The 14318-nt window shown below is 47.2% G+C and overlaps 1 protein-coding gene across 1 annotated transcript in view; it reads right to left on the reverse strand.

Annotated features, from left to right (window-relative positions):
- The window catches only part of LOC135391599 (globin-like), a 70831-nt gene that overhangs the window by 8908 nt on the left and 47605 nt on the right, over window positions 1-14318 (reverse strand). The window contains exon 2 of the mRNA XM_064621900.1: window positions 699-924. Within this exon, the coding sequence (XP_064477970.1) occupies window positions 699-924 (226 nt within the window). The remainder of the gene's footprint in view (window positions 1-698; window positions 925-14318) is intronic.

Consider the following 14318-nt stretch of genomic DNA (forward strand, 5'->3'; position numbering starts at 1 on the left):
CAATGCACCACACTTTTTCTGTGAATACACAGCAGTTGGCTTTACGAAAGCCTAGCTTCTATCTGCGAAATGTTTTGCAACTCCCAGCCAAAGAAACATCAGCAGGTCAATATAATTTTAAAGAAATAAGCGCGGCGAACGAAACGTAACACTTCGACTTTGCGTGCTGGTGTCGAAGAACTCAGACATGGAAACCTTAGCTCAGACATGGAAACCTTAGGAAAGCTAAGATAACATCTACCCCAGAAGTCAGGAGATGCTGTCCACAAAGAGACAATGAAGAAGAATTCGCCTTGGTCGGACCTGTCTTTTTTCCTTTAGCTCAGTTGACCTTGGCAACCCACACATGACGGGAGATCCCTACACCTCAATAGTCAAGGAGGTCACACGTGCTTATGGAACTACACAATCCCGCGGAGGAGAAACTCGTAACAGGGGTATTCATTAGAGCTTTCACCTTGATGAGACCCGGATGTTTGTGTGGCGCCATCTACATGCGACAAAGTCGTGAATCGGAGATGGCTCCTCGGTGATATCCCCTCTTAACGAAAACGAGGGTAATTCTCGCTGTTACTTTGATTTATTTGATTTGAAGGAAAGATAACATGGAGATTTCGGCTTCACCAGTGTTACTTTGGTTACGCCCCGAAGCCATGAAAAGAAAGCACCACACGAAATAATTGTCTATAAACGAGTACCTCAAAATGTTGTAGAGTGACGGGTCTCCTTGTATGGTTGGTTGCAGTCTTTCGAACAAGTTCGACCAGGCAGTCCGCGTCATCGAGGTTGTCGATGAGTGCTGTCAAGGCGTATGCCACGGACATGGCGTGCGCTGCCAGGCGAGTATCGGACGCCAACTGGTCCGCAGGCACGTCAGCGAAGCCCGAGAATAGCTTCTGGTAGGGTGGATGTCTCTCAAACAACCTGCAAATTAATCACGATGGTCAGTTCAGGTCGAATGGCCACGCAAATGAATGGATGAGAACTTGGCGCTTTACTCTTCACATGAATGCTGCTATCACACTGCATCAAGGTTGTTGTGAATTGCAGTATCGTAAAGTACGGGAAGTGCAGTAGCGGCTTTTCAGTGCAACATGTAAAGGCATACGGGGACCTAAATACTCGCTAAATAAAATAAAATAAAATTTGCTTATTCAATTGAAGTTATTGTAACGGAGCAATTGTAAGTAATACGCTAAAGCTGTAATTAATCAATGAGTTATTATGGGGAACTTGCAACATTCCCATGATCAGCTACGTGTTACGGCCTCCATACAGGGTGTCCCACGTAACGGTCGCCAAGCTTCAAAAAAGAAGCGAAGCTATCTTTGTGGATGAAATCATGCCCATGTTGTGAATAGTCGCCGAAGCTGATAGTCAGTATTTTTTCGCTTGTGCTAATTAATTAAAATTAATGAGCTTTTTTTTAAGTTAGTGGCTCGAGAACCGAAGTGTCAATGGACAGATCTTAGAGTAAGCTGAGACGTTTTCGTATAAGGTGTCTTCAACGTGTCTTCAAAGTCCCGCTGTGCTGTCTGGGTGTTTTCCCTCCGTTTTCCTCGGACGGTTTAAGACAAATGTCAGCACAGTTCCCTATGAAGTCGGCCCAGGAAGCGCGACCACCCCCTGCGATAGTCGTGACGTTGCCCGGCTGATCGTGGCTGACTACGGCAAGCAGTTCCATTACCACCACCATCTTCTGCTTCAACTACATTCATATTTCTGCGCCATTCCAATTATGCCGTCTGGGAGCTGCGACTTGCGGACACTAAGCCTTAGGACTTCCTCCTTGGGGATGCCGTCGTTATCCATGATGAAAAGCTCATCGACTGTCGTTCTCGAGGTGATTCCACGTTGCCGTAAGCCATTGGGCGCTCCTTCACCTTGTGGAAGATGTCCAATGACCCCGTCGTTCCTTTCCAATCAGGACAGCTTCCGCCAGTCACAGCTTGCCGAACACCTGTGTCCTTTACCGTCTTGCCGAAAAATAGGTCTTCCTCGCACAGATAATCCGCTTAGCTACGGCGAACTGGGATTCGGCAGATTGGGACTAGCCCACAGGTAGCGGCGAAGCGCTCACAGACATAACATTGGCGGGCCTTCATAAACATACCGCCCTTTTCATCAACAAACCTGTAATTGGTCAGTTGCGTAGACGCAGTTCGACCAATTCCTTTTGCTTTCTTTGGAGGGACTGCATTATAGGTCCAACCTCACAGTTCCAAATAGAGTTCGCACTGCGGCGTTTGTTAAATGAAGTATTTCGCATTGGGCGGCATCACGACTATCACCTCCGCAGACTAATCATCACCACCATCGTGGCAGCAATGCCTAACATCGACGCGCGCCAGGCATGCTGCGGAGTTCATCAGACGTCGACGACGAATGAACACCACCCATGAATTCTTAATTCGGCCCATTACCAACCTAAAGCCCTAATAAACCTCCTGTTTCGCCTTTCTTAAACTCGCCCGGTGAGCCTATCCTAACATCTCGTCCGGTTAAATGAGGACACCATTTGGACCCGGCATTTAATATCACAGAACGTCAGCAACCAGCGGGGCCACCTCGTCTTCCCGTTTATTCTTGGCAATATGCTATATGCTTGGGGGAAGTATCCGAACGTTCTCGACGTATGGAGCGACTTTCCAAATTTGGAGTCAACTTAGCTCCACCATTTGTGATTCGCAGCATTCTCGTTCCCTCGGATCACCCGCTACATAAAGCAAAGAAAACATGACGGGCATTATTCGCAAAATATAGGGAACGAACAGCGACAAGAGGGCGCTCTCCGATAGTTCGATGCAGAGTTTTGAAGTACAGTCTAGGAGCACGTTTCCTGAGCGCCCCTTTCCTTCAATACTTTAGCGTCTTTGAAGTCCTTAAAGGCAGAAGGGAAGAAGGCCTCTCTCTAAACAACGACAGCCGTTTCGCTGAACATCAAATATACATTGGAACTGACACGCATGTCACACGCATCGTGGCGTGCGAGTGAATTCCCGATTGCAAATAGCTGTTTTGCCCGCGCGCTCATCCATTGGTCTGTTCGGCAAAGCGTGACGTTTTATTACGTGGTTTTGCGAGAGTCACGCGTTCTGCGCGCTCAACATTGGGCGTCTGCTGTTACGGTGTATATCTGCGAACTTCTCCAAAATTACCGTTATTCGCAATGAAACCTGCACCGGTATGTTTCTGTGGAATTCGTGAATCAAATTTCGGCGAAGTTTCGGAATTGCCCTATCTATGCAAGACTGCCGTTTAAAGGTGTAGTGGAATGGCGTTTAGAATTGCTTGAAACCTTGTTCGATTAATGAAGCAGTCTTTCAGTAGCATATAATGCAAAATACTTTTGCTGAACGTCGTTTTATCACGGCGCAACTCAATTTTCAAAAACGGCGTCACCGTGGTGGTGTGGCTCAATCTGCCGCCATGACGTAAAAGCAGCTAATCGAGCCATCCCATCCGTACTCCCATCTGTCGTCCCGCCGTCTGAAGGAGTTGCGGGGGTTTTATATGGCGCGTCCGTATTGGTATTTAAAGTAACATTACGAACTAAAAAATATTTATTTATTGCAATTCGTCTCAACCAACCTTGCTCAAAGACACAGTCCGTAAGATATGTGACTTATCATGGACGAAGAGGAACGGAAGAAAGGGATACCATCGGAAATATAGTGCCTTACCATCCACGGAGGGATGGACAAAGGAGCTCCGGAGTAACATAGAAGGAGGACGAAGATGGGGCACAAACGCGTGGAGAGGAGAATAAAGTGGCATTCTGAAAATGTTCTAGGACGGGAACGGCCAACTACCGCTTTTGTCTCTGGTCTTGGCTAGGCACACTACAAGATATAAATGCATTACTCGCTTCCACGAATTTTCGAGACAACCCGCCGAAACTTGGTAGTTTCGTATTCTTCAAGTCTAGGTCGCGTCACTGGGAGCTCCGGCGCCTGTCCGTTCGGAAGACCATTTGCGAAGCTCAGTGACAATTTGTAGTCCAAAGGAGTAAATGCCAGGGTTAGGGGAGTAAAATAGGGAGTAATTGCAATCTAGGAGACTAGAAGTTGCAATTACTCCCCATATTACTCATTTTTTTCTTGGAGTGTAGTTCGTCTCAGGTACAACCTTCCAAAAAGGGAAAGTACACTGCGATATATGTGATATTTACCACAAGAAAACATGTGAATGATACCCACGATCCAACTGTTACTCAAATCCATCTGGTATGCACTTGGGGATGAACGATTCTTCCGGTTTAGTAAAATTCCCTGTAGTTCGCCTCCTCAAAGCTTTTCGAATCGGCAGAATTGGAGATGATACACGGAGATTCCAAGAACATAAATACTGTAGGATTCTGAAGACTCGAGCATTAGTTCCGTAGTATCTGTCGCGAAAGTCACTGGAATGGGAAAAGCATCGCCGTCGTTTTACCTCTCCCGCGTCCGTGGACAAAGTATGGCGGCCGCGGCATGGGTTTCCTTGCGTGGCTATATGCTATATTTTCCGAGTTCCAGAGAGTCTAGTCTTTAGTTTAGAGAGTTCAGAATCCACAGTCGCCGAATGCACGCAAACAAACCTACGCTGCGGCCGCCATATTTGGTCCAGAGACGCGACCGACAAAGAGAAAACGATTGCGGTACCTTCTCCGTTCCAACGACTTTGTCTCGCGTTCGATACGCGCCAGCTACGAGATTTTTTTTTTTTTTTATGCGAGGCTTCTTGTTTCTTCTGGAACCCACCACAACCGAGAACTAATTCCTACGGTGTCTTTCCCTGCTTCTCTAAAGAGTGAGTCCAGAGCAGTCGCGACTGGAAGGCACATGCAAAATTTCCTTTACCAGGACCTCATAGTGTGGGCGTTAAACGAGATAAGAGTACCACACGTTCGCATCCAGTTTCTACTGATCCCAAGGTTGCGGGTTCGATCCAGTCAGCTATTAGGCTATATTTGTACAATTTTCTCAGACACGCCGTCTTCCGCGAGGGACGTTAAATAAGGCATGCACTGTGCAGGGATTTCGGCGCGCTTTATGGACCCCACAAGTGGGCTACGTTGATTAATTAACGTTGCTTAAGTAAGCGCCGTAAATTAAGCCACGGCGGACGCTCTCTGAGAGGGGAAACAGCGAGAGTGTCCACACCGACGTTCGCCGCGCTCTCGAGATATACCGACGAGAGCGATACCTCCACACGCGCTATGAATAATAATAACAATAATGGTACCGTGACGTTACACGTAAGGTTTGTCTGCGCGGTGTGGCGACATGTTGCACATGCCGCAGGGTAGGACTGCGGATAATTTCGACCACCTTGGGTTCTTTTGACGTGCGTCGGATATCTCCGACACACTGTGCTGGAAGCAATGTTTACCTATGAGGCAATCATTTGTTTTCACCGGCCACGGACTCTCGCCTTCTTTGCTTTGATTGGTTGGTCACTGCCGTCAGGGGTCGTCAGTTGGCGGCAAAGAGGGACTGCCTGGACGGCGCGGGAAAGCGGGCCTCCGGTGACCTCTATTCGACCTTTCGCCCAGATCATAGTTGCCTCGCGTCGTAAAGCCACGAATTATCACCATTCTAAAGGCGCGTTCCCACTGCCGCCCTCAACGGCAGAAACGTCACTTGGAGGACGCCGGCGAGTCCCGTTCTCTGGCGCCGTCCAAGCAGTGGTGGTGGTGGTGTCGAGTACCCCTTGCCGTAGTTGGCCACGCAAATCCAAGCAGTCGCTCCCTGCGCGACTGACGACGGCGGGCGGCAGCGACCAATCAATCAAAGCGAAGAACAAGACGAGGGTCTGTGGTGCATGAAAACCAACGATTGCCTCGTAGCGCGCGTGGAAGTTTCGCTTCCTTGCTCTCGTCGGTTTTCTCGAGATTACGGCGAACCTTGGTGTGGCGAATTTCCCCATTCATTATCATTAATTCATTTGTTGTTGTTGTGGAAACTCTCTCCGTTCGCCGCTCCGAAAGCTCACGCCCGGCAGTGAGAACGTAGCTTGACGTTCCGTTTCGGTATTACGGCGACATAAGCATGAGCATTGCGGATGTCACAAGGGTACGCGACTGAGATAAGAGTGATAGATTTTTACAGATGTGATTAAACGTAATCATTAAACGTCGTCTGGAATCGGTAACCTATAACTGCTTGGCGGGAGAATGAGACGAATCTACTGGAAATGACATCATAGCGCAGCGCTGCGCTATGATGTCATTTCCAGTAGCTTCGTGTCCTTTGTAGGCGCCTACAAAATTATAAGTAATTGACTGGGTCTATAGCCAAAATATTTCGCACGATGACTGGGCATCGTGAGAAAGCACGCGGCAGCGTTCCTTCTTGTTTGATTTCGTATAAATGAATGACATTGTGTAAGAGGACAAGCTCTCCCTATGTTTTGAAATTTTCAATTCAATCGAACCCACAAGCAGGCACCAAAAAAGAAAGCACGCAGCCGCGTAAATATCGGCAAACGATAATTCTAAAAGTGATTTGTCTCGCGTGTATATTTTGGCCATCCCAATTGATAACGTAGATACCGCGCGTAACCATAGCGAAGCATTTATTGCTTAGTTGGGTCGTCAAAATAGCCCGTTGAAGTGTAGCCAATAATCTTTATGGGCGACATTTCGTTCGTCCGGTTCGTCCTCTGATTACCTTCTGAGACTTATTGGGAACAAATCCCGTCGGAAGGAAGAGGGTGCCCCGGATTCTCGACGGTGAAAGAGCGTAATAACGGTCGGGGTTCCCACTCTGGGCAACGGACAAACAGAACTCTCACATTTTCAATTAGGATGCGGCCAAGTCAAAAGTTACGGCAAAGGACGTTTTCCCAACAGTCGTGTGGCTTTAACAATTACGGTATGCAACAGAGCCAAAGGTTCAGTTCGGCAGCGCAGATATTTCGAACACAGACTGAGGTCAGCAGAAGGACAGAAGCATCGGCGGCATCCGAAGACCTTTGCTTGAACTACCTTCACCAAATCGCGGGGTTTTCTGCTTTCATACTCTACGGTGCAAGCTATCTATACAGCTTTTTTTTCCATACATAAACATCCGCCATTTTGAGATATTGGTTCGACTAAAAAGTGGTTCGAGTAAAAAAACTATTTTTTCATGGTTTCCAATTCGCTTTCATGCAATGGACAAGTGACAGGGACATGTATAACTGCAAGTTATGCTCTGCAGCGTGTTTATTCGTATTATTGTCTGTTCGCATATTCGGTCCTTCCCTGCGAAGTAGCAACTAATGTGTCAGGAAAGTATGCCACACGCTCAAGCGAATCGGCATCACTTCTTGTAATCAATTTGACATTAATAGAAAATAGTTGGGGGCCAGAAGGAACCGGATGGTAAGTTTCACCGACGCTTTTCCGCGTCTAATGCTTCCCGCACCGGAGTCTGCATCTTACTGCTTATATCTTCCACCTTACATGTATACCGGCGTCAAAATTTCGTACCATTCCGTTCAAATAATGTTCATGGGAGTCGATTGCTCTGGCATCAAATTGTGAAATATAGATTGCCTCTGCTTGTGAAGACTGACATCTATTTTACGCACATCGATCTGCACCGTATGTAATTAACACATCAGCATATTTATTCTGGTCCTTTCTCGTTGTAACTATATTTAGTTTTCATGCGATGTTCGAATGTATTGCTTCACCACATCAAATATGATTATGATGATTGTTTTTCTGCGGCGCATTAGCAACATTAATTATGATGCCCCGCCCACTCTCTCCCTCACAAAATTGCTTGGTCCCTGGCCACATCCAGCCCACCAACGCTCTGCCCTCAAGGCTCTCTTCACCTTTCTGGACACCACAGGACTTCGATCCTTATTGTGAAGGGCTCATTATTTCATTCCCCGCATCACTACCAACAATGGGGTAGAGTATCGCCCCCCGGCGATGAAACTCCTCGGCCATCATCCCGTAATAAAGTTGTTTTTTAATTATGATGTTTGAGAATGTGACAGCACGCTGCTGAGAGTGTTGCATGGGGTCTATAGTAGCATATGCTATTGATGCCATGCCTCATACAGTCTCTGCTTCCTTTTGAACAACAAACGATAAGCAACGAACTTTTGCAACTTTATCGGTAGGGTCTTTCACTATATAGGATGTTGTACTTCAAACGATGAAATTCTTGAAGTTTCGTGCATCGCGCCCTGCAACGACCTCCGAGAGCTATTCGCCATAATATCAAACAGTAACACCTACAATTTTTAGCCACAATCAAAAGATCTTACAGGCGCACCCACCTAACGTACGGAGAAATTAATTACCGGGCTAAACTAGAAGCCAACGTTGAGAAGACCAAACCGCAAAACTATTCCGACTCGTTCTACCTTGGCAACCAATTAGTTGGGGCTAATTAGCCTCGTATTTCTGCGCGCGAACATTTAGTGCCTTCACACACACATATATACAGCTGTTTTCTCGAGAAAATTATTGCGCCCGTTGTAACGATTAGCGAAAACGCCATAGTAATCGTGGCAAGGTTAAAAGTGTTTTCCCGATTCCCGTGAGGAGTCGTCCAATATTTGCCGCAACTAATTTCACTAATTAGCAAAATTTACGCATTATCGATTATGCAGATGCCGCGCGATGATGGAATTCGTCGGTTCCCTTCATTTGGCTCTGCCTCTTCGTAGAGATACCGAGGCACGTATAATTGGATTAGACATACGAAAGAAAAATATAAAGACGTTAGCCTCGACACAGTCATACAACACCGGCCATAAGACTTTTAGCACATTCCCCCTGCAGCGGCGGAAAACGTCAGAGTAGTGCAAAATTTGCGTATAGTATTATTTTATTTATTTTACTTACGCGCGAGAGACCATGTATGGAACGAAAGGACAGCACGAAAATTGCGCACACAAGAGGCACTCGCGAGAGAAACTTCGTTGACGTAACGCATGTATTAAGGAATTTTACTCAAAGTAGTACCAAATGGATACTATTAAAAAAGGGACAATAACTGTAAAAATAAAATAAAAAATTAAATAAACGTTATTTTAAGATGATGAATGGGGAGTATCGCCAGAGGCGATACTCAACCCCATTGCTGGTGGTGATGTGGGGAGAATAATTGTAATATTATATCATACTATAAAATTATAATGTAGACGGCTAGAAATCGAACGAACCGGGCGGTAAGGAAGTATGAAGGGAATTGCCTCAGGACGTTTTGTTCGTTGTGTTGGGGTCGAGGGGAAAGAGGTTCTGTCTATACTATAGACAGACGAGCGATTTTTCAGACAGCGAGATTTTCACACGAGCGATTGGACTTGTATACTATAGAGTCTATAGTATGCAAGTCCGATCGCTCGTGTGAAAATACCGTGCATGCCGATTGAGATATGTCTATGTCGCTTGATTGTTGCTTCGCCGAAACGAAGCAAATGAGTGATGTATAACGTGGCGTAAATAATGGCCGTGTATGTGCGGCATCACCGATTTCGAGAAGGTCAGCGTAATTTCGAAGCATCCTCGTCAACAGAAGCAAGTAACTCGAGAACGGTCTTTCAACTATACTCCGCCAGCTCATCCGAGCGAGAATGTCTTCGCGTGCCTGTCCAGCTCCAGGCTATGAATGATCTTTTTTCTTCCTGTCAGCAGGTGTGAGGAGTTCTATTTAATAATGGCAAACAATCAAGAAACTTGGCCGCATGCTTAGTTCTCGCCTCGAACACCGAAGAAAAAAAAAAAGAAGAAAAACTCATTATGCTAGTATACAACGCGATTTAATTCGAAATTACAAAACGCGACAGAAGTAATTAACAATGTACTGGAAAAGAGAAAGCAAAAATATTGTGAAAGCCGCGCCCCTCCTTCCGCGTCCCTGACGTCCGCACTATAGTGGATTCCTATTTACATCAACTGCTGGTTGTGTAACCATCCCCCGAGACGCTGTGACAGATAGTACTTTTCGCCCGAGTTATGAACTTGGGAAAAACGACAAGGACGACGTGATTGTCGTAAGAGCGGTTTTGTGACTAGCACGATGAATGACGTGGCATCGTCGGGTTCTTCACCTGTTCATGGACTTCCTGTCGTCCACTGGATTGCTCCAGACGCTTTAGTTATTTCTTGTGTTTTCATCCTTCATCATCTTCAGATACTGTTCCACGTGCAATGGGGTAGGGTACCGCACCACAGCGGTGAAACACCCCATCTCATCGTCATCATTTATTGTTGTTGTTGTGGCACGGTGGATCACGGCACGAAAATTGACGTCACAACCTGGTGGATGACTTGCCACTGACAACACCACCTAGATAGAGAAAGCCTGCGCATTGCCTCCTCTCCCTCTTTCCATTAAGAGTCAGAATTCGTCTGCTAATGCGATTCACCGTTCTGCGAATTCAAGAACCCGCAAATTATTGCAGCTCACCTGATGGAACCTGCAGACCTAAATATTTGGACAAAAAGCTTTCCAGAAAATAAGTTTTCAATTCAATTCAATTCCAATTTTATTATTAGTTATGCCATACACAGTCTACAGTGGGGGCCCCGTATCATAGCTAGAGGTGGGGCCTCCCGGAAATAATCTGAATATCATACGTGGCGACAACATCCGAACAAGTCATGTAATATAAGGATGCACATTATATGTTTTGAGAAACTTTGAGACTGTTTTGCGCTTTATTTCCAAGTTTTCCCCATTTAGTACGCGGGGACGTTCAATCACAACTCGCAGACGACGGTGGTTCTTCTCTATTGCCACGACCGCTGAAAGCACGATCGTGATTGGCTACGGCCGTGGAAAACACGATCCTGATTGGCTGATTGAATTGTTACGTCACGTCAACGAGCGCGCAGGCTTTCTGTATCTAGGTGGTGTTGTCATGGCACGAAAATTGACGTCCCAACCCGGTGGATGAGTTGCCACTGAGGATCCGGTAGCCACAAAGGGCTCCCATTCGATATTAGTTTGGGCGAATACTTGTATTGCTTGTATGTTGACGTATTTCGCGTTGGAACCTGTGCCCAGTATTGCCGCGTCGTTATCACTATTCATTCACTTATGTTGCTATTGCTGTGTGAATATGTGAAAAGGGTGCGTTGCGTTATGTGCGTCGGTTATGAACAAACGAGAAAAACTCGGCGCTTGTATAATAGGCCATTTGAAAAAGTTCCAGGGAGCAGCGCGCGCCGGAAAATGCTGTGCAAAGCGACAGCGATTTGCTATCGTCTCCGATAGTCGTCGTACTGGCGCATGCGCCGTCGTTTTGCACAGCATTTCCCGGCGTGCACGCTGCTCCCTGGAACTTTTGCAAATGGCCTATTAGCCGCAGTGTGTACTATGCATGCAGTACCTGTAGTCATTCTTGGTGGTGGCACGTTACCAGGTGGCTAGTGTGTATTGCGAGTGGGACGGGTGTCAGCACGGCACGGTGTCGTATGTTGTTGTTGTTGTTGGTTGGTTAAATAACAAGGGAAGGCTACCCCCCCCCCCCCAAAGAAAAAGAAACAGTACGATCGCACCACAGGAGGTGCGAGCGCACCGCAAAAGTTCACCGGGGCGAGCGTCTCGACCGCGACCACGCAGGACCGAGCGCGCCGTTCACATCAAGGATCATAGTAATGTCCACGCACCGTCTAGTATAGTGTTTCTAGTCCAGATTTCACAATGAAATTGACAAGAGCATCGAAGGCCGCGTCCCTGTGCTTAGCGTCCCATACGCCTAAGACTTTCTCAATGCTGAAGTCCCTGCTGTCAAGATGGCCAAGGGTCTGCCTCAAGATGCCTCTTTGTGCAGCATGTTTTGGACAATGCATGATGATATGTTCAGTGTTTTCCACTGTCCTAAACAGTTGGGCGAGTCCACCTTGCCCACTTTATGAAAAAACTGGCGACCATAGGGTACATTCAGGCGTAGACGATGAAGGAGAGTTTCTATGTGTCTGGGCGTTTTTGAAGGTATGGTAAAATTCAGCTCCGGGTCTAGCGTGCGCAGCAGTGACGGACCACTGCCGGCTTGGTGCGATTTTGTCCTGCGGATGTCATCAGTCATAGATTCTAGGAGAGATTTGATGTCCTGCTTAGAAAACGTGACGAGATGTTCTGTCGATGACAGGTGTGCGATATTCGCCATTTCGTCCGCCTTCTCGTTACCACTTATGCCAATATGGCCAGGTATCCACTGAAGAATGACGTCGTGACCGATGTCTGCACTTGCGATACACTAACAGGAGGTCTCGTACTGTTGACACCGTACGGCCTTTTTCCAAGAACGATGAGATATAGTTTCAAGGCCAGCTTTGGAGTCGCAGTACACTATCCATTGCGCAGGCAGCTCGAGCGTGGCAAGGTAAGTCATGGCTAGCTGTGCGGCTACCAGCTCCGCTGTCGTCGTCGCTGTCCTGTGAGACAATCGTGCTATGCCTTCCCTCTTGTGCTCTGGTATTACAAATGCGGAGGCAGGCCCGGATAGAGTCGTGGACCCGTCGGTGAAGATGGCTACACGACCTTTGTGCCTTTCCATCAATTCGAGGCAGTGCTGTCTCATGGCCAAAGGCGGGAGGCTTGACTTTCCCTGGTTGATCCCGGGCACGGTGGTACAGAGAGGAGGTGTCTGTAGAGTCCATGGAGGGTGTGGGTCCGCTTGTTGCGGCCGTGCTGTTGGCAAGGTACGTAGATATGGAGAGAGTGCTTTTAAGAAAGAAGAGTTTCGGCGAAGCAGCTTCCGCACCAGGGGATGGTGATCATGCTGAGTGCACAGGCGAAGGTAATGCCGAACCGTTTCACACACCCTTAGTGCCTCGAATGGAGGTTCTTTGGCCTCTGCTATACGGTCAGTGTGTTAGAGGTGGCACTGGGTACCCCAAGGCAGACCTTCAAACTCCTTGCTAAGACGCCTTGCAGCATGTTCTCCGACGTAGCGCAAATGTTGTTCAGAACTGAAGGTGATACGCTGCCATTTGCTGGATGAGGGCTCTGTGCACAGTGAGTAGTGACGACGTTGACATTCCCCACCGGGGCCCCGTGAGATGCCGTAGTACGTTAATCCGAGCGTCAGCTCTGCCCTTGAGATACTTGGTATGGGCGGCCCATGTTAGTTGTGCGTCGATTATAACTCCCAGAAAGCGGTGATGGGAACCCGTTGGACTGGCTGTGTCGAGAGCTGCAATTGGAAGTTGTTCATCTTTTTCCGTGTGAAGGGCAGGAAGACCATCGTATGTATTTGTATGAGCGTTGCTCGCCTTGCATGTATTCAAGCATTAGGTATATACGAGGACTAATAAAAGAGCGTCCAGAATGGACTTATTTAAAAACGTAAAATACTCGGGGAGGCTGAAACTAAACTACTAGCCACTGAGGTATAGTCACCTTCGGACACCACACACTTGGCCCAGCGCTGTTTTCCCTCCGAAACATTGTTGGAAAGCTTTGGGAAACATCAAAGAGCAGTCTCGTCAGATTCGTTTAAATCTCGCGAAGGTCCCGAATTTTTTTCTTTCAACTGCATTTCCCCTCCACAATTTGAGTCACGCTTTTTCCTTTTCCAAACGAGGTCTGCCACAAAAAATTAAAACCCGCTCCTTCGCAGTTATGGGATTATAGTTAGGTCTTCACTTTAAAGTTCGCCGTGGTTCAGAGCACACACTTCTACGATGGCCCTTCAAAGAGAATTACATTATTAGAATTTTACTATGCGAAGGGGCGCACAAAACGGCGAACATAAGTCCGCTACTTGACAACCGAAAGCAACTTGTAAAAATAGTTGCGGCATCAATGAGTTTCAGGGCAGATTACATTCATAACTACACAGAGAGGGTTGGCGTAACACTTGGTCCGAAAAGGATCGGACCCACATCTTCTGGATTACCGGTAATCTAGAAGATGTGGGTTCGATCCCTACAGCTGGCTAACCTTTTCAGTGACTTTCATCTTTCATCGTTGATTTCTTAGGCAATTTGAGACTTTGTTTGTATCTGTCCCTTCTATGTTTGTTCCAGCCTCAGAACATCAGTTTCTCTCTTGTTCAACAGGTGCCGCTTGCGTCGATTTCCGTCGTATGAATGTGTGTATGAGTGAGCAAAAAATGTAAGAGTGAAAGGAGGGTGAGTGAGAGTGAGTGGCTGGTTTGTCGTCCCCTCAGATGACGCACCCCGAAAGTCGCTGGAGAGGCGTGTTAGCTTGGTCCGAAAGCCATGGACGTATATTTGACTTACTCTACCGCTATTCAAACAACTCAGGGAAAATGGGTGGTGACGTCAGGAACCGAAGCACTTCTTCCCCCATGAGTTTGTCTGAATCCGTTAATTTCTGGGCGTTTGAGGCTTACGTGTCTGTGTCGTCCCTAAT

This window comes from Ornithodoros turicata, chromosome 4, assembly GCF_037126465.1.
Source record: "Ornithodoros turicata isolate Travis chromosome 4, ASM3712646v1, whole genome shotgun sequence".
In the NCBI taxonomy this organism is placed as follows: domain Eukaryota; kingdom Metazoa; phylum Arthropoda; class Arachnida; order Ixodida; family Argasidae; genus Ornithodoros; species Ornithodoros turicata.